General features: G+C 38.4%; 1 protein-coding gene across 2 annotated transcripts; it reads left to right on the top strand.

Moving 5' to 3' along the window:
* Positions 1-485: 485 nt before the first annotated feature.
* On the top strand, positions 486-25,885 carry Cdc25c (cell division cycle 25C). 2 transcript variants are annotated; one of them, XM_046460317.2, is made up of 14 exons: positions 486-567; positions 1,093-1,297; positions 2,138-2,247; positions 3,693-3,738; positions 4,617-4,650; positions 4,767-4,856; positions 7,188-7,286; positions 8,761-8,916; positions 16,966-17,067; positions 18,754-18,816; positions 21,494-21,592; positions 22,599-22,732; positions 23,490-23,601; positions 23,796-25,885. In XM_046460317.2, exons 2-14 carry the CDS (start codon positions 1,185-1,187, stop codon positions 23,943-23,945), a joined length of 1,308 nt encoding a protein of 435 aa, XP_046316273.1. In that variant the 5' UTR covers positions 486-567; positions 1,093-1,184; the 3' UTR covers positions 23,946-25,885. The 2 variants fall into 2 exon arrangements, with proteins under 2 accessions (XP_046316273.1, XP_046316272.1); XM_046460316.2 differs by having other exon boundaries at positions 514-664.
* The last annotated feature ends 990 nt before the right edge of the window (positions 25,886-26,875 follow it).

Below are 26,875 nucleotides of genomic sequence, written 5' to 3' on the forward strand. Positions count from 1 at the left end.
GGCTAGTAAAACCAAGGAGGAACGATACAAGAAAGAAGCAAGGAAAAATAAACACTTCCACTCAAATTAATCTTTCCTAGTATTAGCTTAAGCGAAAGGTCATTGCTAGCGAGCCGCAATTTAAATCTCCCGGGGTTGGCGGGGTCTAGGGAATAGTGAGTACGGGGAAGGTGTGGCGATTGGCCAGAGGTAGAGCCAATGGTGCGCTGAGTTCCTAGCAAGGCAAAGCTTACTTAGCAGCTTTGTGAACGCTGGTGGGCCAATTGCTTTCTTGCTGTGGCTCTGGGGCGGGACAAATATCGCCCCTTCCAGAGAAAGCTTACGCCTCCGGGTGATGGATGAGCAAACTATTGGCTGTGATGGAAAGGGTGGAGTCTTGAAGGCGCGCGAAGATTGGCTGACGCAACTTACAGACGGGCCGGGATAGGTTGCTGGGTGGGCGGAAGATTTGAATGATCCAGCCTGTGGCTGTTGGTATTTACTCGAGCTAAACCTCCCCCTGCTGCGGAGAGAAGTTGCTAGAACCTGTCCTCATCCTATCGAGTCGAGCGAGAAGCAGAACCGTAGGTAGTCCCGTTTACTGGCTGTTTTCCTCAGATTTTCCTATCGTTCTCTCGAATCTTCGCTTGTATCCAGTCACTGCCCACTTTCCTTTCTCCTGAAAGTAAGTCTGACTCGACGTAAGCTCTAGCGGTTTCTACCACAGGGTCACTGAGACCTGTTTCTTCCGGTAGGGTCTGTTCAGGCCAGAGGTCCGAATGGGCATTATCGCGAGTTAGGAGTCCCGAGTTTCTTCCGGTTAGAAGCGTGAAGCTGTGTGGCCCCAAACAAATCAAAGCCCTCTCTTCATCCCATCTTTAAAATCCTCAGATTGCGCCTCCTCGGTAAATTAAAATTTCAACAAAAAGGCCTCGTCAAGTGCGATTTAAACTTAAAACCGAGTTGTGATTCACTCTTTGGAAAGCCTCCCATCCCCCTTTGCCAATCCACTGGGCTGGATAGGGTGGAGGGTGTTGGAAAAGCTGAATGGTCTGTGATGTTCTCCTAGCAAGGTGTTTTGTTTTGTCCCCCACTCTCCTCCCATTTGTGAAGATTCAGAGACCATGTCTACATAACTCTTTTCATCCTCAAAAGAAGAGGGAAGGTCTCGCTCAGGACCCAGTTTTAGGTCCAATCAGAGGAAGATGTTACACCTGCTCCTGGAGAGAGACTCTTCCTTTACCATCTGTCCAGGTCTCCTTAGATCTCCAATGGACAAACTCCTTGGCGATTCTGCAAATCTAAGCATTTTGTCTGGGTAAACCCACTTTTATTTTTATACCTTATCTCCTTTGCTTTACAAACAGGCTTGTTTGTTTAATTATCCTAGCTCAAAGATCAGGATTTAGGTCCCAGCTCCACTGTTGACTGTGTGACCCTTTTGAATCTCGGGCTGCTTTTCTGTGTAAAACTGTCTCACTAGGATCTTTTTTTTTTTTTTTTTGTGGTGTTGTGAATTGAACCCAGGGCTTTGTGCATGCGAGGCAAACATTCTACCAGCTGAACTGTATCCCAGCCCCCTCTCACAGGATCTTGTGAAAATCAAATAATGTAATGACTGGGTAAAGTCTGAAAATATTCTGTTATGAATTGGCTGCTTTATTAGCATTAATATTAATGTTATTGTTCTTGTACTTTAAATTCTGGTCATCTGGGTTCCATTCCTAGCACCACCAAAAACTAAAACAAAACAAAAAAACCAAAAACTGGTCATGATGTTTTTATGCCTCACTACCAAATAAGGAGAAGTATTTGAAAAGTATTAGAGACTGGAGGGAAAAATCAAATCTGTGTATTCATCATAAACTGGGTAGAGGATATGGATTCAAGATTTCACTCAGTTAATAAACTTTGGGCCTCATTATTTTTTTGTTTTTAAGTCCTGTCTCAATATCTTGGTGAAGAGAAAATGAGGCACATGATGGAGTAGAGAAAAATTGAGAGATTTTTCTTAATGAAGTCTGATATTTCTAGAAAGCAATTAGATACTTTTTATATTTTTGTGATGGTCATTGAGAGGTATTTCAAATGAAGGATCTTTGCCTTTCAAGATATTACAACCTAATGGGAATCTTGATGTACTATTATGTCTCAACAGAGGAACTCCAAAACGTTGCCTTGATCTTACGAATTTCAGCAGTGGGGAGATGTCTGCCACTTACCTTACCACTTCTGCAGACCTTGATGAAACTGGTAGGGAAAACGGAGGTAAAGGCCTCAAAGGGAAGAATAACTTAAGGGAGAAGACAGGGAAGTATGATAGAAATGGAAGATGCTGAAAGTAGGTAGAGAATCTACCTGAAGAATTGGAATTTTGAGAGTAATTAGAGGATTTTTTTTTTTTTTTTTTTTTTTGTACCAGGAAGTACCAGGAATTCAACTCTGGGGTGCTTAACCACTGAGCAATACCCTTAGTGCTTTTTAGTTTTTATTTTGAGACAGGGCCTCACTAAGTTGCTTAGGGCCTTGCTAAGTTACTGAGGCTGGTTTTGAAGTTGTAATCTGCCTGAGTCAGCCTCCTGAGTTGCTGGGATTACAGGAGTAATCCCACCTGGCAAGGATTTTTTTTTTTTTTTTTTTTTTTTAATAAGACTGCACTTTGAATGCCTCTGGGTACATCTGCAGAGACCAAGCAACATCCCCAGCCCTTTTTGCTTTATTTTAAGGCAGGGCCTCACTAAGTTGCCTGGTCTGGCTTCAAATTTGCAATCCTTCTGCCTTAGCCTCCTGTGTAGCTGGGATTATAGGCGTGTGTTACCATGCCAAGCTTAATTAGAGAATTTGAGGTGATTAATGAAGCCAATGAGAAAAGAAAAAGAATAACACTAATAGGAACACTAATAAAAACAATAACATTCTACATTTGAAAAAGTTAGATAAAAGGAAATATATTTTATTGACAGATTAATGGTACAAAAGAAAGTCCAGAAAAGTTTTGTTTCTTAGTTTAATTTCATCAGAGGCAAAGGAATCAGCATAAATAAATACTTTGTCAGTTGATTCTTACACTTCTATAGGTCTGTACCCCCAAAAATGCTTCATTACTAAACCATTCTAGCATTTCCTCTAATTTTGGATTTCCTGCATAATAACCTTTCTTTTCTACTCATGAATAAAAAAAAACTCCATCACTATTTCCGAGGTTTTCTGTTTTGTTTTGTTTGTTTTTTAAAGTTTTTATATTTGTAGATGGACAGAATGCCTTTATTTCATTTATTTTTATGTGGTGCTGGGGATCGAACCCAGTGCCTCATGCATGCTAGGCAAGTGCTCTGCCACTGAGTTACAGCTACAGCCCCTTTTTTGTTTTTTTTGGTCAAGGTCTTGCTAAGTTGCTGAGGCTGGACTTGAACTTGTGATTCTTCTGCCTCAGCCTCCCGAGCTGCAGGGATTACTGGTGTGTGCCACAGCTCTCCCAGCTTTCCTAGTATTTTTTCTTTGAGTAGTACATGTAAATTTTTAAGTTTCCATGAAATTGTATTTTGTACTCTGGTATTTTGTTCCATAAGATGGGTACCAGTTAAGAGCTTTGTGTTCTAGAGTTTAGCCTTTGAAATTAATGTGGCATACTGGTAACAAAGAAAATCAGAGGGGAAAACAGGATGCATGGGCAAGAATAATGCCTCTTACTGATTCTTCATATTTGATTTCAGGTCACTTGGATTCTTCAGGGCCTCAGGAAGTACAGTTAGCTAGGATGTAAGTTCTGTTGCTAAATGAACCCCATGCTTAAAATCTTACAGCACTGTTCATAGGGATTTTATCTCATGCAGATTCCACATAGTATGAATTTCACTTTGGGTATAAGTAGGCTTCAAGACCTAAATGCTGGACTTGAACAACTTTTAAGTTTTCTAGATCTAAATAGTTGTGTTAAATGAAGGCTATTCATTTTAACCATCACACATAATCAGAATTATCTTTTTTTTTTTCCCACTATGCTGGGAATTGAACTCAGGGCCAAGTGGTAGACAAGTGCTCCACCACTGAGCTATACCCTGAGCTGAGTCAGAATTATCTTTCAAAAATAAAGGAAAATGGTACTTGTGCTTATGAGTTGGCTTCTATTTACATGTGAAAAGTGTAAGTCTTAGAGATTAAAAGTACAAGTTACAGGGTCTAGAATGAGAGTGTCTGGATTCTAGTAGATTGCAATATTACCAGCTATAACGGACAACTTTCTTAATTTCAATGGACCCCAGTTTCTTTATACAAAACATGGAAGTAATAATAGCACTTTTCACTGGGGCAGAGCACTTGCCTAGCATGTGCAAGTCCCTGGGTTTGATCCCCATACCTCAGGAAAAGAAAAAAGAGAGGAGGAAATAAAGGTAAGATAAACTTGTGCATCTTTGGTACACCTCTTTAGATGTAGTTATGCCCATGAAATGAGAGCCTTTTCCCTTGGGTCTTACTATTTACCACAGAGAATATATATTGTTATAGGAAGAGATTTATCTGCTAGGACTAGGGCTAGTTGGAAGAAAGGAAGGAAAAAGTTGGATGCCTCAACCCATTGAATAATTAGAGAATTTGAGGTGTTTGGGGCTTACCTAGTTGTTTGCTTTAATATGCAGGAATCACCACCAGTATGCTATGAAAGGCAGCCCAGTGAGTATCTCTTCTTGGTTTGGGTTTGGGTTTGCTTCTTGGGGGGGATGCAGAGGGTTTCAAATTAACTCATGGCTCAAGGATGCTGGATGTTCTCAGCAAAAAATGTCTTTTAGGCACAGCTGCTTTGTAGCACTCCCAATGCTTTGGACCATGGCCATAAAAAGAAAGATGCAATGCATAGTTTAACTGCAAATAAAGAAAATGTGAGTATTTAATGGAAATATAGTTACATTATTCTATATTTATTCATTATTATTATCATTATGATACTGGGGATTGAACCTAGGTGTGTGCTTTACTACTAAGCTACATCACCAGCCCTTTTTTTAATTTTTAATTTTGGGCAGGGTCTTACAACATTATTGAGACTGTCCTTGAATTTGGGATTCTCCTGTCTCAGTCTCCAGATTAGCTGAGATAGGCATTCACCACCTTTCCCAGCTCTATATTATTATTTTATTCCTTTGAGAGAAGCGACTTACTGGTTTTGGGAGACCTATAGCTATTTATATCTCAGTATGCTAGACAAGCAAATTATATCACCATAGGTGAAGAAAAATCTTTGTAATATTTTTTTTTTTTTTTCCCCTGTTAAAACAAGAATCCTAAATCCAAATCCTCCATAGTAGGAGTTCTTGATTACTCATATTCAGTTGATTACATTAAGGACAAACATTGTTGTTACCATTGTATAAAGAATTTATTTCTTAAGCTGGGTATGGGGGTGAATGTTTGCAATATCAGCTACTCATATAACTGAAACAGGAGGACTATAAGTGTGAGGCCAGTCTCAGCAACTCAGTAAGACCCTGTCTTAAAAAAGAAAAACTTTGATAGTGATAACATGCATAACTCGTTCAAAGATTCTTTTCTTTTTTAAAATATTTTTTAGTTGTAGATAGACAGAATACCTTTATTTTATTTATTTATTTCTATATGGTGCTGAGGATTGAACCCAGTGCCTCACATGTGCCAGGCAAGTGCTCTAACACTGAGCTACAACCCCAGCCCTCAAAGATTCTTTACATGGAGTTTTATTTATTTGTATAGATATTTATTTACTTAGTACTGGGATTGAACCCAGGGGTTCTTTACCACTGAGTTACATCCCCAGTCTATTTATTTATTTTTTATTTTGAGACAGAGTCTAAGTTGCTGAGACTGGCCTCAAACTTACAATTCTGCCTTGGTCTCCTGAGTCTATGAGATTACAGGTTTGTGCCACTGCACCTGGCTCCATCATCATCATCATCATCATTATTATTTTCTAATTTGTGGATTGAGAATTGAACCTAGGGGTTTGCTATACTAGGCAAGAACTCTAAAATTCTTTTATTTTGAGACCAGATCTCCCTAAATTGTCCAGGTAACCTCAAACTGTGATCTTCCTACCTCAGACTCCCAAGTAGCTGAGATTACAAATGAGGGTACTGCACCCAACCACTTTATTTTTAGTGCTAAGGATTGATAATGCTAAGGACTGAACTATGCTAATAGCATGTTGTATCACTAGCTATATCCCTTTAGTCCCTATTCTGAAGAAGTCATGTTTTTTTCTGTCTAAGCCTTTGACCATATTTCAGATCCATGTTGAAATTTTCCTATCCTAGATACCTAATCACTAAGATAATTGTGTAATTAATCTCCTTCCTTTTTTTTTTTTAAAAGAGAGAGAGAGAGAGAGAATTTTTTAATATTTATTTTTTAGCTTTTTTTCGGCGGACACAACATCTTTGTTTGTACGTGGTGCTGAGGATCGAACCCCGGGCCGCACACATGCCAGGCGAGCGAGCTACCGCTTGAGCCACATCCCCAGCCCTCCTTTTTTTTTTTTTAAAAAAAAACTACCTTCCATCCCTTCTCCCAGGGTCACTGTGCATAAAAGATAGTTGTTGTTTTGTTACTCTGACAAAGATATGTTCATGTTTTTGGCTGTTCTATTCAGATTTTTATTGATTTAATACTGATTTAATGATTCTTGGGCCTCAGTCTCTCGATTAGCTGGTACTATAGGTGTATGCCACCAGGCCTAGTTTATAATCAGTTTTTCCCTGCAATGTGCTGGAGACTGAACTCAGGGCCTTACATGTGCTAGGCAAGCACTATAATACTGAGTTTTACACTCAGACTTTTTTTAAAACTTTTTTTTGAGACAGGATCTTGCAGAGTTGCCCAGACTAGCCTTGAACTTAATGTCCTTCTGTGTCAGTCTCCCAAGTTGCTGGGATTACAGGTGTGTGCCTACCATGCCTGTCCTTATAAACACTTTTTGAAATCTTACCATCTTCTTCCCAAGCAGGTTCTCCCCAACTCCTCAATTCTTTTGTTTGTGATGATAAAATTAATATCCTACAAGCAAATCTAGGTGCCAGACATCAAATTCAAACCATTATTTGCATCTTCAGGGTATACATTTAATGATTACATTTGATGTGTTTCATGAGGGTTATTCATAGTTTGATTAGACAAAATGTTTTTGGCAGGGCCCAATTAATATGTCTCTTCCTCCCGCCAACATAGTTTTTCTTATGCAGGATAAAAACACTTTTAAGGCCTTGGAGTGGCAGACACCCAGGAACCTGAGGTTTCAAAAAAGATCAGGAGGTCCTTACATGTCTTCCCCTTCTGTGCTGGTGAGTCATTGAATATCATCATTAAGGGTAGGTTGGGGTATTATAGGATAGCAGATTTGTGACCCTTGACTTTTTTTAATCTGGCTGTGTGAGACAGGGGTGGACAAGTAAAGTTTGAACAGAGAGAGGAAAGAGCTATATTTCCTTCAATCATTTTATTAAATTTTTTTTTTTATTATTATTGGGTTATTGAACTAGGGGCATTTTACCATCAAGCTACAGCCTCAATCCTTTTAATGTTTTTATTTTGGGATTGGGTCTCGCTAAGTTGCTAAAGGTCTTGCCACATTGCCCAGGCTGACCTCAAACTTGGGACCCTTCTACCTCAGTTGTTATGCACCACCATGATTGGCTTCTTTTCTTTCCTTTCTTTGAGATAGGGCTTGCTGTGTTTCCCAGGCCGAGTTTGAACTCCTGGGCTCAATCACTCCTACCTCAGCCTCCCAAGTACTGGGTTACAGGCATGAATGACTGAAGGACCATGCCTGGTGACAGTACCTTATTCTTTTTTTTTTTTTTTTGATACTGGGGATTAAACCCAGGAGTGCTTAATCAATGAGCTACATCCCCAGCCCTTTTTTTTTTTTTTTTTTTTTTTTGAGACAGGGTCTCATTAAGTTGCTTAGTCCTTGCTAAGTTGCTAAGGCTGGCCTCAAACTTGTGATCCTCCTGCCTTAGCCTCCCAAGCCACTGGATTTACAGGCATGTACCACTGCACCTGGATATATTTAGTTTTTTGAAGAACTGCCATACTATTCATAGTGACTATACCACTTTACATTCCTACCTGTAGTGCATAAGCACCTATTGTCCTTATAATACTCATTTTAATGGGTATAAAGTGGTATCTCCTTGTGATTTTCATTTTGATTTCTCTGCTAAATATGTTGAGTATCTTTTGGTATGCTGTCAGGCTATGTATATGTCTTCTTTGAAATGTCTATTCAAATCCTATTTGTTTTTGTTGAGTTCTAGGAGTACTTTATATATTCTGATGTTAATTCCTCGTTGGATATATGATTTGAAAATATTTTCTCCCATTTTTTGGGTTGTCTTTTAATAATATCCTTTGGACTGGGGGTATAGCTCAGTGATAGAATGTTTGCCTAGTATTCCCAGGCTCTGAGTTTAAGTCTTACCCCCCCCAAAAAAAAAAAAAAATTAACAAAATGTACATCCTTTAAATAAAGATAATGTCCTTCAATGCATAAAATCTTTTACTTACTTACTTTTTTATACTGGGATTGACCAAGGGATGCTCTATCATTGAGCTTTATCTACAGCACTTTTTATGTTTTGAGACAGGTTCTATCTAAGTTGTCCAGGCTGGCTTTATACTTATGATCCTCCTGTCTCAGTATCCCAAGTCACTGGAATTACAGGTGTACACCACCACAAATGGATCAGTTAATTTTTTATATGGTGTAAGGTAAAGGTCCTAAATAGGTTTTAATATTGTTGTTATCCTTGACAGGACAATGGGAAGTTTGCAGAAAGTGAAATGAAATATTTGGGCAGTCCCATTACTACAGTTCCAACATTGGATAAAATTCCAAAACTTGAAGACCAGGTAGAAGAGATTTCAAATGTGTTGATGGAATTTTCCCTAGAAGATCAAGAAGGCACTGAGGTATGCTGCTCCCTGATGATATATTTGTGTTTCTTCATTCTTTTTTGGTACTGAAGATTGAATCCAGGGGTGCTTTACCACACTACAAAGCTACAAAACCAACCCTTTTTATTTTTTTATTTTGAGATAGGGTCATGCTAAGTTGCTGAGGCAGGCCTTGAACCATGATTCTTCTGCCTCACCCTCTTGAGTTGTCTGGATTACAGGCCTGTGCCAACATACCCAGCTCTTCATTCTTTCTCTCTCTTTTTTTTTTTTTGGTACCAGGGATTGAACCTGGGAGTGCTAAATTACTGAGTCACATCCTCCAGCACTCGCGTGCGCGCATGCACATACTCTCTCACACTCTCTCTCTCTTTTCCCCCCAGAGGGTCTTTCTAAGTTGCTTTGGGCTTCACTTCTTGAGGCTGGCTTTGAACTTGGGATCCTCTTGCCTCTGCTTCCTGAGTTGCTGGGATTACAGGTGTGCATCACCATGCCTGGCTTCATTCTTTTTTGCATAAACAACATTGTATGCCTAATATTTTGCAGTCATTGTACTAAATGTTAGGGCTGCAGAGATCAAGAAGATATAATCTTAAGACAGGTGACTTTGGAGACTGAGGCAGGAAGATCTTAAGTTCGAGGACAGTTTCAGCAATGTAGCAAGACCCTGTCTCAAATAAGAAATAAAAAGGGCTGGGGGTGTAGATCAGTGGGTTCAATCTCCTGTAACTGTGGGTTCAATCTCCTGTAACCCTCCCTAATAATCATAAAATAATAGAAACTAAGGGAAATTTTATTTTCACAGCAGGGATATTTAGTTAAGAATAGGGTGGTGAACTAAACTGTTCCTAGAATGTGGGATCTTATATGATAAAGCTGGGAAAGTCCTAGACAAACTGAGATAAAGTTGGTTACCCTAGTTCTGAAGGGTAACATACATGACAAGTAGAAGAAAGAGTGTACCTTGATAAGGGTATGTGGCATGTAGAAAGTTCCCAGTGTTGAAAAGTTCTTTGGGTTCTCAAGGACATGAGAAGCCAATGTGAGTAAGGGGAGATTTGCATGAGTTGGGAAAAAAGAGGTAGTCAGGAGGCAGGACATAAAGGGCTTTTTAGACCATGGTGAATGTTTAGATTTTATTTTAAGTACAGTTGGACACTATTGGGGGCGGTATTAAGCAGGAATATAATATGCTCTGATTTTTGTTTTATGAAGACCATTCTCAATGCTAGATTGGGAATAATGGGTAAAAAATTAAGTTGGAAATAGTAAGAGAAGGAAGCTTTGCTATAGTCCTGGCAAGAGTTGGTGGTAAGCTAGGTGTGGTGGTGTTAGTTCCAGCTAATGAGAGGCTGAGGCAGGAGGATCACCTGAACCCATGAATTCAAGACCAGCCTGACCAACACAGTGAGATCCCATCTCAATAAAACAAAAAGAAGTAGCAGGGGCTGAGGTTGTAGCTCAGTGGTAGAGTGCTTGCCTAGCATGTGTGAGGCCCTGGGTTTAATCCCCAGCACCACATAAAAAAACTAAATAAACAATAAAAGAATTGTGCCCATCTAAAACTAAAACTATTTTAAAAAAAAAATGGCAATAGCCTGAACTAAGGTAGAGGCTATAGAGGCAGAGAAATGGATGAATTCAGAATATATTTTGGAGGATAGACTCAACAGAATTTAATAGGTTGGTTGCAGGCTGTGCAAGAAGGAGGAGATTAAATATAACTTTAAACATGTTAAGTTTGACAGTTTTTGTTTTTTTGTTTTTTTTTTTTAATATTTTTAGTTGTAGATGGACACAATACCTTTATTTTGTTTATTTAGTTTTATGTGGTGCTGAGGATCGAACCCAGAACCTCACACATGTCGGGCAAGCACTCTACCACTGAGCTACAACCCCGGCCCCAAGTTTGATAGGTTTTGATTCAAAGAGAAAACAGAAGCAATCAGAAGAAAACTACCTTCTTTTCTTGCCAAATATAGCAAATTATCTGCTTTGATACTTACATAATCTGCTATTCTACAGATATCCCTGCTCCTATCTAAAGCTCTCCCTTCATACCACATCCTATTCATTCTATTTTTGGAGGATACAGTAAGGAGCACACCAACACAATAGAATGCTACTCTCATGGATCTTACATTCTAGACAAGAGGAAACAAATAAACATATGTATAAAATGGCAGATGCTAAAAATACTCTGATGGTAAAGCAGGCAAAGAGGAGTATCTGAGCCAGGCATGGTGGCACCTGCCTGTAATCCCAGTGGCAGGAGGATCGCGAGTTCAAAGCTAGGCTCAGCAACTTAGCAAGGCCCTAGGCAACTCAGTGAGACTCTGTCTCTAAATAAAATGTAAAAAAAAAAAAAGGGCTAGAGATGTGGCTCAGTGGTAAACCACTGCTGGATTCCATCCTTGGTTCAAAAAAAAAATAGGAGTATCTTGATTGGGGTTGGGTAGGGCTAGAGTTGATTTTTCAGTATGTTAGATCAGAAAAGACCTCGTAAGAGTGACATTTGAGCAGACACCTGAAGGAGCAAGGGAGCCAAACAAACAAACAGGGTGAGTATGGGAGTGAGTTGTTTCAGCCAGAAGAAAAAGCAAGTGTACTCTACACTCTATATACCTGAGCTTGGCACATTTGGGAATAATAGTAAGATCAGTGTGACTGGAGCAAAGTGAACAAGTGGAGAATGGTAGAAAATGTGGGGAGGACAGGTCATGTAGGTCTTTTTAAGTCATTGCAAAGAATACAGAAATGCTTGAGGCTGTTGGAAGCATCTTTCTACTCTTACTTTATTTTTATTTCCTGTATTAATTTTCCCTTCTTCTAGATTAATAGTTCTCAAGTTTTTTGGTTTTGGGACTCCCTTACAATTTTTTTTTCTCCCCCCACTCCTTTACAGTCTTAAAAATTATTGAGAACCCCTTGCCTTGTATTTGATCTTAGGAGAAAAGCATTTAAAAAAATGTTTTTTTAATATTTTTTAGTTGTAGTTTACACAATACCCTTATTTTATTTATTTATTTTTATGTGGTGCTGAGGATTGAACCCAGGGCCTCAAACGTGCTAAGCGAGCACTCTAATGCTGAGCCACAACCCCAGTGCGCATTAAATTTTATATATTGAATATGATGTTTACTATAGGTTTCTTGAGATTCCCTTCATCAGGTTGAGGATGTCTTTTTGTATTCCTAATTTGCTGAGAGATTTTTAGCAGGAACAGGTATTTAGATTTTGTCAAAGGCTTTCTCTGTGACTATTGAGACAAACATGAGTTTCCTTTTAATCTGTTAATATTATGAATTACATTGCTTGATATTCAAAGATTAAAACAATCTTGTGGGATGGGAAAATAACTCAGCTGGTAGAGTGCTTGCCTTGCATGCACTTAGGCCCTGGGTTCAATCTCCAGCACCACAAAAAAAAAAAATCTTGCAAGCCTGGTGCAGTGTCTATATAGTCTCAGTTCTTTGGGAGATTGAGGCAAGAGGATTACAAGTTTGAGGTCAGTCTAGACAACTTAATGAGACCCTGTCTCAAAATAAAAATTATTTATTTATTAAGATACCATAAATAGAGGAAACACAAGCCATAGAATGCAAGATGTTTGAAACGCATTATCCATTAAAGGATTTGTATACGGAATATATAGAAAGTGCCGCAGTCTGGCTGGGCACAATTCAGGAGCCACTTGTCAAAAGAAACTAACTTTATTTTTACAACCACACACGCCAAACAAAACAGCTCCTCAGGAAAAACCCTCAGAGCCCAACTGCCACCACCGGCTTCCCACAAGCCTCTCCCACAACCACCAGCCTCTCCACCTCCCACAATCCTCCTGCTCTTGAGGCCGATTGGCTGGGTGCGCGGGCAGAGCCAAAAAAGTCCCCCAGTGAGCAGCTCCGTGGCCTGAAAGGGCAGGGAAGCAGCCCAATGAGCATCACCGCAGAGGAGCCAATCAGCTAGATGTTGCTGGGGCCGCTGTGAGCCAATCATCAGCTGGCAGTCTGAAAGTTTGCTGGGGCCCCTTCGGCTGTGGCTCTCAACAGAAAGGACACCAAGAAATAATTGAATCTAAAGAACAAATTTTTAAAAAGGGACCAAAAAAAAAACTTTGAAAGGTGCTTCATAAAAGAGGGAAAACAGGGGCTGAGTTTGTGGCTCGGCAGTAGAGCACTTGCACGTGCGAGTCCCTGGATTCAATCCTCAGCACCACATAAAAATAAAATAAAGATATTGTGTCCACCTAAAGCTAAAAAATAAATATTAAAAAAATAAATATTTTTAAAAAAGAGAAACATGGTTATTAGACCTATGGTCATTAGGGAAATGCAATTTAACAACACAGTGATATATCACTATACACTTGCTGGGGTATTGAAAACAAGCATGCCGAGGAAAAGGTGCAAGGGGCAACTTGAATCCTCATATTATTGCTGTTGTTTTTAAAATATTTTTTTTTTTTTTTTATACGTAATTTTTTTTTTTAATTTTATTTATTTTTTTTTTTTAAGAGAGAGTGAGAGAAATAGAGGTAGAGAGAGAGAGAATTTTTCAATATTTACTCCTCAGTATCTGGCGGACACAACATCTTTGTTTGTATGTGGTGCTGAGGATCGAACCCGGGCCGCACGCATGCCAGGCGAGCGCGCCACCGTTTGAGCCACATCCCAGCCCTTAAAATATTTTTAAATATGTTTTAGTTGTTGATAGATAGACCTTTGTTTTATTTATTTATATGTGGTGCAGAAAATTGAACCCAAGTACACCACTGCTGAGCCACAGCCCTGCTGTTGAGTTTTTTTTTTTTTTTTTTTTTTTTTTAAAGAGAGAGTTTTTAATATTTATTTTTTAGTTTTCAGCGGACACAACATCTTTTTGTTTGTATGTGGTGCTGAGGATCGAACCCGGGCCGCACACATGCCAGGCAAGCCCGCTACCACTTGAGCCACATCCCCAGCCCCTTGAGTTTTTTAATTGGTGCAGTTGCTTTGGAAAACTGACAGTACTCCTATACCTAAGCATTTTATGACCCTGAAATTCATTCTGGATGATAAGCCAGGGGAAAATGAGTGCATATGTCCACCAAAGACATGTACAACTAAGTTTATAGAAACTTGATTTATAACAGCTCAAGATAGGAAATGACCTAAGTTTCTATCTAGAGTTAAATGAATAAATATCGAAATAAAATTTAAAAAGGGCTGGACATGTAATTCAGTGATAGAACACTAGCCTAGCCTGCATGAGACCCTAGATTGCATCCCCATACTGCAAAATATAACAACAACAAAAAAAAAACTTTGGATTCTTGTGATAACTTTACTAAGTTATGATATACGATATATTATTCTTTTTATATTTATTTAGTTAAGAATAGGGATTTGTACTTTTTTTTTTTTTTTTTTTTTTTGTACTGGGGATTTAAGTTAGGGTCACGATAAGTTGCTGAGGCTCTTCTTGAACTTGTAACCTCCTATTTCAGCCTACCAAGTAATCTCTCTGCTGGGATTACAGACATGTGCCACTGCACCTGGCCTGATTTGCTAAAATTTCATTGAGAATTTTTGTACTTATGTTCATGAGCTTTATTTCTCTTCAGTGTTTTGTTTTTCTTGTAATATCTTTTGGTGTTAGTATCAGTATAATGCTACCATCAGTAAACCGTTTGAAAAGAATTTTTTTCAGTTTCCTAGAAGAGTTTCTTTTTTAAATGTTTGGTACAATTCACTAGTAAAGTCACCTGAGCATTTCTTTGTGAGAATGTTTGCAACAAATTCAATTTTTTATATAAATATGGAACTATTCAGCATATCTTTTTTTTGATTGAGTGAATTTGGTTGTTAATGTCTTTTAAGGAATTTGTCTACTTCATTTACATAGTCAAATATATTGGTGTAAAGTTCTTTATAATATTACTTTAATACCATTTTAGCAAGAGGATTGCAAGTTCAAGGCCAGCCTCAGCAACTTAGCTAGGCTCTGTCTCAAAATAATGAATAAAAAGAGCTGGGGATGTAGCTCATAGCTCAGTAGTAAAGTGCTCCTGGTTTTAATCTCCAGAACTGCAAAAACGAAAGAAAGAAAAAAATAGTTTCTTAATTTTTGAGAAATTTTCCAAGGACTTTTCAGTTAATTTTAACTCAATTCCAAGAATATACTCACTAAATTGCCAGGTACAGTGGCACACACCTATAATCCCAGTGACTGAAGAGGCTGAGGTAGGAGGTTCACATGTTCAAAGTGTTCTTAGAAATCATCTGGGCATCTTGTTAAAAATGCAGATTTTAATTTAATTAAGTAGATCTGGGGTGCATCTGAAATTCTGCATTCCAAACAAGCTTCCAGGAAATTTTGATGCTACTGGTCTCCAGACACACCTTGAGAAATAAGAACTAAGGAATCTGATATTCTTTCTCAAATAGGCATCACTGAAACAGAAGGTGCCAGTATCACTCACCCTCAATGCCAGAGAATTTGAACAGGGCAAGAATAAGGCAGGTAGTAAAAGTTAAAGACAACTAAATACCAGATAAGTGAAAAAAAAAATATATTGTTCTGACCAGCAAGAGCTCAGGAAGCTAAAATAACGATCTTTTATCTAATTATCTTCTCTGCTTTTCTAGCTTTGGCATTGCATTAGTATGCCTTTTTTGAATTCATCCTCATTCCTTTTTTCTCTCTTCATTTTTTTCTTTTCTATAACTGCAACCATTTATAAAATATTTGAAAATAAATATCTGTTACATTATACTTTTAGAAATGATGTCATCATATTATCTTCCAACCCTCTTTTTTTAAAGATCTGAGAGAATTCAAGGGAACTTGGGTTGGTATGGATACTTATTGCTGTTTTACATGCAGTCTGGCAGAAACAACATCATGTGGCAGATTGCAGATTGGTGTGGTAGAAAGAAACTTCAGAAAAAACTAGTCCTTGTTCCCTATCCTGTTTTTAAAAAAATTCTAAATTTTTCGTCATTTTATAAATTCAATATGATATAAGAGACTGGGCACCTTGATACATGCCTGTAATAAATAAGAGACTGGGCACCTTGATACATGCCTGTCATCCCAGCAGTCTGAGAGACTGAGGCAGGAAGATACAAATTTGAGGCCAGCTTGGGCAATTTAGCAAGACTCTGTCTCAAAATCAAAAGGACTGGAGATGTTGCTCAGTGGTAAAGCACCACTAGGTTCAATCCCCAGTACTTTAAAAAAAAGAAAAAAAGAAAGAAAAAAATACAAATAAGCAAAGAGAAGTCAAAGTAAAATACCTATAATCCCACAGGCCAGAAATAGTGCTGCCAAAAAAAAAAAAAAAAGTGGAATTACAAACTACATATTTTCTAAGTAAAGTTAGAAAATATGTAGTTTTTAATCATAAATTTATTTCTATGCGTGCAAAATTAATCCACAATATACTTTTTATTATTATTATAAACCCTGTTATTGAATATTTAATTGGATAGTAATTGTACTCTGTTATAAACATGCCAGGATGATCCATTCTTATAGCCAAGTCTTTATACATATTGTTATTTCCTTGGGGAAGCCAGTGAAAGTATTAGATCAAAGGGTATGCATATTGTTAATGAGACTCTAATCTCCCCTTCCTCAAGAGCTTTTATGTGTGTGTATTTTTATTTTTATTTTATTTATTTATTTATTTTTGCAGTACTAGGGATTGAGTCCAGAGGCACTCTACCACTGAGCTACCTACATTCCTGAACCTTTTTGAGACAGGGTTTTATTAAATTTCCAGGGCTAGCCTCGAATTTATACTCCTCCAGCTTCAGCCTCCTGACTCACTGGGATTATAGGTGTGCACCACTGCACCTGGCTTCCATCTTCTGGTTTTAAACCTTGAACATGGGGGCTGGGGTTATGGCTCAGTGGTAGAGCACTCGCCTAGCATGTGTGGGGCACTGGGTTCGATCCTCAGCACCACATAAAAATAAAAAATAAAGGCATTGTGTCCAAACATGAAATATTAAAAAAAAAAAAATTAAACCTTGAACATGAAGATTGGAGGAATGAGTGGAAATCTTGTCATTTCAGGGTTTATGTTTAAAGAAGGAGGTCTCTTTCTGTGACACTAATATCACTCGGGTTCTGGAGGAAGATTATAACCAGAGGCCTCTGATTGGTGATTTTTCCAAGGTGAGTTTGGTTATATTCATCATTTATGTGTGTATGTGGGGGTGTGTTTGTATAGGTTTCTTTTTTTTTCCTTATGCATGCTTGGCAAGCATACTACCACTGAGTTGCATCGTCAGCCTCTTCCTGTATTTTAGTGAGTTGCTTTGGATTTTAATCTTTTTCTTCTGTTTTCAGAAGATGTCAGGTATAATTTTACATGGTCACAAAGTACTCTTTGTAAACTTGAAGGTATGTGCAGGTAGATCTTAGTCTTATGCCTTTCCAGAGAGAAAGTATTTCTTATTTATCTAGGAAAATCCAGAACAGTGGGGAAAGTATGATACTTTTTATCTTTTTTTTAAATTCTAATTTGTTATATATGACAGTAGAATGCATTACAATTCATATTATACATATAGAGCACAATTTTTCATATCTCTGGTTGTACTCAAAGTAGAGTCACACCATTCATGTCTTTATACATGTACTTAGGGTAATGATGTCCATCTCATTTCACCGTCTTTCCTATCCCCATGCCCCCTCCCTTACCCTCCCTCCCTTTTGCTCTATCTAGAGTTCATCTAATCGTCCCATGCTCCCCCCGACACTTTTTATCTTCTTATTGTTAAAAATCTTTTTAAAAATTATATTAATAATACTTGGCCAATTCTGAAAAAGTAGAAAATGAAGAAACTTGTTCTAAACATTATAAATCAGAATAGTTATTATGTGGTGTATGTTCCCATAGATTTTTTTTCAGTATAATTACACAAATAACAAATACATTTTCTGTTTTTCTACAAAAATTTCTTATGCTATTTTGTAATCTATTGGGCTTTCATCCCCAATTTTATATTATATAATGGGGCTAAAGATATAGATCAGTGGTAGAGCACTTATCTAGCATGCAGTACGGGTTTGATCCCAGTACTGCCAAAAAAGAAAAAAATTATGTTACGAACATCTTTTCATGTCCACAAAACAGTTTTATTTCATCATTTTTTCATCCTCAGCCATTTTGGATTTTTGGTTTGGTTTTGTTTTTAAGACATGATTCCACTAAATTGTTAAGGGTTTTGCTAAGTTGCTGACATTGGCCTGTAACCTATCCTACCCTCAGCCTCCCAAGTAACTAGGATTACAGGCATATACCACCCATACCCATCCTTTCATCATTTTGAATAGCATACATTATTTAATTTTTTGGCTGATTATAATTTATTCATAAGTTTCATCTTGTGGGATATTTAGCTTTATTTAGTTTTATATTTTTTCCTTATAAATGAAGTGTGTGTTTTGTAAAGAAATCTAAAACTTCATACACATCCTTCATTAGTTCCTTGGTATCAGTTCTTAGAAATAAAATTATAGGTACAGTTACACACTTCTATAATTCCAGTGAGTTGGGAGGCTGAGGCAGGAGGATCAGCAACTTAGCAAGGCCCTAAGCAACTTAGTGACACCTTGTCCCAAAATAAAATACAAAGGGCTGGGGAGGTAGCTCAGTGGTTAAGCCCATCTGGGTTCAATTCCCTACACCAAAAAAAAAAAGAAAAGGAATTGCTGCATATACATGTTATAGAGACCATTGATTTTTAAAGCTTTGGGGTTTTAAGAATCTTTTGAAAGGAGGACAATATATGGGTCTTTGATCTCAGGCTTGGTTGGAGAATACTTGCTGTTATTTCAGCTTTTGGGTATTTCTAGGTATGTGTGCTGCCAGTCGTGTCAGGGAGACACCAGGATCTGAAGTACATCAACCCAGAAACAGTAAGCAGATTTCTGGAGATGGTAACTGGTTGGTTACATAAGCTACCATCTGGTCCATTCTGTTACTAAAATCCCATTTCCATTTGTATTTCTTTCATTGTGTTCATTCACATAGGCTCCTTATTCAACTGAAACTGTATTAAAGTACTCCCTTTTTTGTCCATTTTTCTGATTTTTTGTTTTAAACAAATGATGCATAAGTATTTTTAAAAAACAGGAAGGAAGGAGGGAGGGATGCAAACACAAAAAGGAAAAAAATACTACTTACCTAGGGTCTCAGATAAAGTAAACATAAACCTTGTCTTTTTATATTATAATCCCTTTTATATCTATTAGGATAATTATTAATAGTGTTCTCTTCCCTCCCACCCCCACCCCCAGCACTAGAAATTGAATCCAGTGGTGATCTACCATGAGCTGTATCCCCAGTCCTTTTTTAAATTTTATACTTTGAGATAAAGTCTCACTAAGCTGCCAGGCTGCCCTCGAACATGTGATCCTCTTGCCACAGCCTACTGAGTAGCTGAGATTTCAGGTATGGGCCACTGTACCCAGCTCATGTTCTCTTTTATTCTCAGAAAGTTTCCCAGTATGTACAATAATTATGTAGTCCCTTGACTCATAGTTTTACCAGCAAAGATATAACCACTAGAGATATTTTCTAGATTTAATAATAGTATGTTTTATAAAAATGCGAATTATGCCAGGCATGATGGCACATGCCTATAGATCCCACCTACTTGGGAGACTAGGGCAGGAGGATCACAAGTTCAAGGCCAGCCTGGGCAACTTAGTGGGACCCTTAGTGGGACCCTATCTCAATATAAAATTTTAAAAGGGTTGGGTGGTCTAGCTCAATGGTAAGTTCTGGCCTACTATGCACAAACCCCTGGATTTGATTCCAGTACCCAAAAAAAAGAAAAAGTGTTGGAATTAGTAAGACATCATAATTGTCTCTTTCTTTTCTTTTGATACTGGGGATTGGGGTGCTCTACAACTGAGATACATCCCTATGCCTTTTTTTTTTTTTTTTAAGAATTTTTTTAATATTTTTTAGTTTTCAGCAGGCACAACATCTTTGTTTGTACGTGGTGCTGAGGATCGAACCCGGGCCACACGCATGCCAGGCGAGCGCGCTACCGCTTGAGCCACATCCCCAGCCCCTATGCCTTTTTATTTTTTATTTTGAGACAGGGTTGCTCAGTTGCTGAGGCTGCCCTCAAATTTGTGATCCTCAGGCCTCAGCCTTCCAAATTGCTGGGATGCCACCACACCTGGCATATACGAATTTCTATATCAATAAAAAGATATATATAGTATCATATTAACTGCTATATAATATTCTGCTGTACTGACATGTATATAACTTATTTAACCAACCCCTTATTGAATATTTTTTAAAATATTTATTTTTTAGTGGTAGTTGAACACAATACCTTTATTTTATTTATTTATATGTGAAGCTGAGGATCGAACCCAAGTCTCATACATGCTAGGCAAGTGCTCTACCACTGAGCCATAACCTCAACCCCTTATTGAATATTTAACTTATTTCTAATATTTTGATAACGTAAAACAATGTTGTATTAATATCAAATTGTGCCTACATCTTTGTGTATTTTTCTGTTTACTTAAGATGTTAGAAGCCAAGCATCATAGTGCACATCTGTAATCCCAGCTACTCAAGAGACTCAGTCAGAAGCATCACAAATTTTAGGCCAGCCTGGGCAACTCAACTACACCCTATTTCAAAATAGGAGTTGGGGATGAAGCCTAGTAGTAGAACACCCCAGGTTCAAGTCCCTCCCCCTTCAAAAAAAAAAAAATGTTGGAAGAGAAATTTTTATTCACAGTGTTCTCTCCATTGTGAACCAATTTATACCTCTATAAGTAGCTTAAGTTTCTACCTCTAAGTATGAATTCTTTTTTTCTATGTCTGAAAGACTTGCTTTTTTTTTTTTCTTCTTTTTTCCCTTCTTTTTTTTTCAGGGCCAAGGACCAAATCCAGGACCATGCATATGCTAGGCAAGCAGTCTGTCTCTGGCTAAATCCCCAATCCCAAGGCTTGCTTTTGAAATTTTTATTTTCTGAGGATTGAACCCAGGGCCTTATGCATGCATTTTTTTTTTTTTTTAAATGCAGGTGGGGAATTTTTTTTCCCCATATCTTGTAAAACTGGCATCTCTAGCTGCTAACTCTGCTACTGTAGAAGTCTTTTGAAATCTCCTAAGAAGCTAATTCCAGCTACTCCTACCTCTAAATGGGTAGCTGCAGTAAGGTCTTCCTTGGTGTCCTGGCAATACTAGCCATTTTAGAGCCTTACAAATGCCACTTCTATTTCATAATCTTTTTTTTAGAGAGAATTTTTTTTTTTTTTTTAATATTTATTTTTTAGTTTTCGGCGGACACACATCTTTGTTTGTTTGTGGTGCTGAGGATCGAACCTGGGCCGCACGCATGCCAGGCGAGTGCACTACAGCTTGAGCCACATCCCCAGCCCCCATTTCATAATCTTATGTGGGGTTAGGCTGAACCACCACATTGCACATATGGGTTGACTCTTGATTATAGTGGAATCCTGGGTGACTAATGGGAGCGTGCACATAAGGAGCAATGTGATTGACACTTCTCTGTCAGAGGGCAATGAGCAGGGTATTCAATCATTGTTTCTGTGTAGGTGGCTGCCTTACTGTCTGGAAAGTTCCAAGATCTGATTGAGAAGTTTTATATCATTGATTGCCGCTATCCATATGAGTACCTGGGAGGACACATCCAGGTAAGGTTACATTGTGGACATTAGCAGAGATGGGCTAGATATGGGACTTAATTTCTTTCTTTCTTTTGGCGGGGAATTGAATGCAGGGGTGCTTAACCACTGAACCATATCCTCATCCTTTTTTATTTTTATTTATTTTAATATTTTTTTAGATGTTGATTAATCTTTATTTTATTCATTTATTTATATGTGGTGCTCAGAATTGAACCCAGTGCCTCAAACATGTAGGCAAGCACTTTACCACTGAGCTACAACCCCAGCCCTAATTTTTCTTGAGACAGGGTCTCTAAGTTGCTTGGGGCCTTACTGAGGTGCTGAGGCTGGCCTCAAACTTGTGATCCTCCTGTCTCAGCCTTCCAAGTCACTGGGATTACAGGAGTGCATCACTATACCTGGCAAAGATGGGACTTTCTTAAAAGGAGTCTGTGGATAAAGAGTCCTGTGAAGTTTAAAACCAAAGCAGAGATTATAGATTTGGAACACTTCCAGGCTGAAATTCTCATTCCTATTTTAATTCTGTATACCTTGAGCGACTTACTTTTCTTTTCCCTTCTCAACCGATCTCTTCTATCCACAGACTGAACACTGTGTATGGACATTCCTTGCAATGATCCCTACACTCCAGGTGATTCAGTTCTATGCGTATTTATTGAGAATCTACTACATACCAAGTTCTAAGCCAGGCCCTGGAGTAGATACAGAGATACACAAAGGTCCCTATTTGAAAGTTCTTTTTGTCTACTTTTTCTGACCTAAGTATCCCAGGATGCTATACTAGTCATTTCTAGTATTGATACTTTACACAGGCTCTGGAGGGAATACTAATTAAAATTCCTCCTTGGGCTGGGGATGTGGCTCAAGAGGTAGCGCGCTCGCCTGGCATGCGTGTGGCCCAGGTTTGATCCTCAGCACCACATACAAACAAAGATGTTGTGTCTGCCAAAAACTAAAAAATAAATATTAAAAAAATTCTCTCTTAAAAAAAAAAAAAATTCATCCTCTACAGGGAGCCTTAAACTTATATAGTCAGAAAGAACTATATAACTTCTTCCTGAAGAAACCCATTGTCCCCTTGGACATCCAGAAAAGAATAATCATCGTGTTTCACTGTGAATTCTCCTCAGAGAGGGGCCCCAGAATGTGAGTGTCTACATGGGATAAGGTGGGCAATAGAAATGGATTTTTTTTTCCCTAATAATGGGAATTGAACCCAGGGGTGCTCTACGGAGCTATATCCCCAACCCTATTTATTTATTTATGAATGAATGAATGAATGAATGAAAGAAATAGGGTATCACTGAGTCATGCCATCATGCCTTGAATTTGTGATCCTCCTGCCTCTCCCTCCTGAGTCCCTGAGATTATAGGCATGTTCCATGGCATCCATGTAGAAATGGATGGATCTTGAGGTGGACTTCTCACACCAGTTTAGATGGAGATTGACTGGATGCTCTCCAATACTATTTGAAGAATGTTAGGAAGGTTGAAAATCGAATATGGAGCAAGCCAGTCACAATGGTACACTCCTATAATCGAAGCCGCTTGAGAGGCTGAGGCAGGAATATCTCAAGTTCAAGGCTAGCCTTGGCAACTTAGCAAGACCCTGTCTCAAAATAAAAAATAACAAGAACTTGGGATATAGCCCAATTGTAGAGCTCTGGATTCAGTCCCTAGTGCCACAAAAGCAATACAGGGAAAAGGATTGAAAATGAGACTGCAGAAGAGGAAAGGAAGAAGAGGGGTGATGTTTGGACCTTGTTTTTGCAAACACAGAAGTTTCACTTTGTGTGTGTGTGGTGTTGGGGATTGAACCCATGGTTATATGCATGCCCAGGGGATTCTGACCTTGCTTCTTTCCAACCTACCCACCCCTACAATCTCTTGATTTTTCCTAAAGGTGCCGCTCTCTGAGAGAAGAAGACAGAGCTCTGAACCAGTATCCTACCTTGTACTATCCAGAGCTATATATTCTCAAAGGCGGCTACAGAGACTTCTTTCCAGAATATGTGGTAAAGGGTAGGGCACAGGGTGGAAGGCAGACTAAGGGAAGTTAGCTCTAGCATGCAACACACAGAGGCTGTAAAGCCTCTGAGAAAAAACTTCTGTTTCTTTTTAGTCATAGCCAGCAGCAGTATCTCTGTTATACTTAGTAGGCAGAGTTCAGGAATCTGGGGAATCCCTTACTCTATTCTCTGCCTTTCAGGAGCTGTGTGAACCCCAGAGCTACTGCCCTATGCATCACCAGGACCACCAGGCTGAGCTGCTGAGGTGTCAAAGCCAGAGGAAAGCTCAGGAAGGAAAGCGGCAACTGAAGGAACAGATTGCTCTCCTATTGAAGGACATGGACCTGTGATAGTGGATGAAGAAGTGGCAGCAAGCCGGGTGCAGGGGCACGTGCCTGTATTCCCAGTGGCTCAGGAGGCTGAGTCAGGAGGATAATGAGTTCAAAGCCAGTCTCAGCAAAAAGCAAGGCACTAAACAACTCAGTGAGATCCTGTCTCTAAATAAAATACAGGAAAAGGCTGAGGATGTTGGAAAAGAAAGAAAGAAAGAAAGAAATGGCAGTGAGCCATTTGTGGTGGCGCACACCTGTAATCCCAGTAACTTGGGAGGAGGAGGCAAGAGGATTGTGAGTTCAAAGCCAGCCTCAGCAACTTAGCAAGGACCTAAGCCATTTAGTGAAACCCTGCCTCAAAAATTAAAAAGCTGGGGGGCTGGAGATGTGGCTCAAGCGGTAGCGCACTGCTGGGAGCCATTAGCCAAGTAGGTATGACAATTTCCTTGCCAGAGTACCCCATGTTGCTGACATGTTGCAGTGACATTGAATGTAGGTGACCTTGCTCAAGGACCAAGGCAGATTAGGGTGTTCCCGGTTTTAAGATAATCGTGTTTAGGGCGTTCCCAGTTTAGGTTCCAGGTTTAAGGTTTAAGATTATTCCTGCTGGGAATAGGGCGTATCCTGCTGCCTGAGTTCCCCTTGAGTTCTCACGGGATTCAGACAGTATATTTTGGAGATAGAAGCCCAGTGGAGGTGAATTTGGGCAGAGAACATGGATTTGGGAAGAGAACGTGGATTTCCCCAGAACGTGATTGTAGACGGCTGGTGTGAGTTCGGGAATAAAGAGTTGCTGTTTGAATCTACAAGCTGTGTGGTGGCTCGTGATTGTGTGCCCAGCCAGACTGAGGCATTTGTGCCCAGCCAGACAGTGGCATTTGGTGGCCCGTACGGGGAACTTCTAAAGATTAGAGGTAAGTGAAATTTCTCACCCTTGAGGAAGAGAGAAAGAATGGGTGACCAATTCCAAAAACAATATGCTATTGTTTTGATTTATTTTGTTTTTATTTCAAGTTGCCTGTTCCTAGAACTTTCTCAGGCAAACTGGGGAAAATGGTTGACTCAAGGTTTGAAGTTAAATTGTTAGAGGAGGGAGGCACCTCAGTGAGACCAAGAACAATTAGGGCATATGTTGATACAATACAAAAATGTAGCCCATGGCTTTTTAAAGACGAGTTATTAAGTATATCAATGGGACCATCATGGTATCCTGTAGAAGGATTTTTCTTCAACAAGAAAGAGATGGCTAGTTCTGTTTACTACATTTGTCTAAGATCTTGGTTTTTACAGACATCTAATTAATTTACAAAGCTAAAGTGTTAAAATATCAACCACTAAATATAAGATCAAGTACTCTTTACTTATTAAGTTCCATAAGGTAATATATTTAAACATTATGTGTGTTTTCATAAATTGGTAAATGGAAAAATGTTTAATATTGCTTTGTGTCTGTGTCTTTGCTAAAACAAGGTTACTAAGTGTTAAGATTCTATCATGTGTAATTTATATACAAAGAGTAGAAAAATTTTCAGTTGGGTTTCAATTATAGTATTATAGTATCATAAAAAACATGAAAGTCTTTCATCTTATTAAAGTGGAGTAATTTGTCTAAATCAGAAATTTTATAAGAGTTGTTTCAAAATGTGAATTTATAAAAAGGGTTAACGGTTAAAAAAGAGATAGAAAAAGATTCAAGATGTGGAAATATATTTTAATATAAAAGGTTAAAGGAAAAATAAATGTTTCTAGATGAGATAATCTCTATGTGGTAAAGTAAAAGTTGTAAAATGCCATTTAAAAAGATTTTGAGGAAACTAGACTTACTTTAAAAGCTTGAGAAAGGAAGAAAGAAGAAAAAGGTATTTGTACATGGCAGATTGAGACAAAGCTTCTCAATGGAGTTAAAAAAAAAAAAAAAAGCCTTTGGTTGAAGGGCAGCCATGTAAACTAACATTGAAGCGATTTAAAAAAAATCTAAGTCTCGTTTAGAAGAGTGAAGTTGTAGGTGGTGAAAAGTACATTTAAAAGTACAGTATAGATGATAATTAAAAGGCTTTAAAAGGTTAAATTGAAGGTGGTCGAGATACCTTCATGGCGGAAAAAAAGATTGCTTTATTGCATCATTGGAAGCCTAATTAATCTTAAAGGCATTACTTTAAAAAATGGGAAGATAATAGGATAAAAGATATTTAGATAAAGAAGATTAAAAATTTGAAGTGAAAAACTTTAAAGACAGAAGTATAGAAAGTTAAAAAGAAAAAGATAAACAAGATGTAGAAAGATTAAAAAATGTAGGAAGACAAGAATTTTAAACCCACAAAATAGGAAGAAAAAAAACTAGGAGGAAAAAAAGCAACTAAGGGTGAATGTACTAACCTTAAAGGAAAACTAGAAGATGATCTTTAAGGGGTATATATGCCCCAAAGATAAACTTAAAATCACCGTTTTTACACTAAACTTTTAAAATTTGGATTCATAAGGACTTAGTGCTGCGGAAAGACATATGTATCCAAAAAATGTACATAAGCCTAAGGTACTTTGGAAAGATATTCTAACAGGACAATGGAAAGGTCCTGACCCAGTGATTGTCTGGAGTTGGGGTTTTGTTTGTGTGTTTCTACAGGGAGAACAGCAGCCAATTTGGATTCCAGAGAGATTAACTAAAACAATTTCTACAGATCGAAAAGAAGATGATTTGACTCAAATCCATAACAGCCGATATCCAGAACTCCAGCTTGGCCATTCTTACATCTGCGACAGTGATTAACCAGTGATGCAATTTTTATTTCCTTGCCAGCGCACCCCATGTTAGTTGTGGTAGTGCTGGCATATCTTTGCTGATGGTGTCACCAGTGATGCAATTTTTCCCAAGGAGCCGTCAATTGGCTTGGTGTCGTGGCATTTCTGTATCCTCCTCCCTTCTGCTAGTGATGGTCTAAAATTTGGGG

The sequence above is a fragment of the Marmota monax genome, unplaced genomic scaffold (assembly GCF_021218885.2).
Source record: "Marmota monax isolate L192 unplaced genomic scaffold, Marmota_monax_Labrador192_F-V1.1 WCK01_AAM20220418_F8-fsc00006, whole genome shotgun sequence".
Lineage (NCBI taxonomy): Eukaryota > Metazoa > Chordata > Mammalia > Rodentia > Sciuridae > Marmota > Marmota monax.

Bases quoted from the DNA above. Each gene is read 5' to 3' on its own strand.
- Cdc25c (XM_046460317.2), top strand. From the start codon at position 1,185: ATGTTACACCTGCTCCTGGAGAGAGACTCTTCCTTTACCATCTGTCCA. The intron at 4,857-7,187 runs GTGAGTATTTAA...TTTCTTATGCAG, and splicing joins TAACTGCAAATAAAGAAAAT to GATAAAAACACTTTTAAGGC. The intron at 7,287-8,760 runs GTGAGTCATTGA...TATCCTTGACAG, and splicing joins TGTCTTCCCCTTCTGTGCTG to GACAATGGGAAGTTTGCAGA.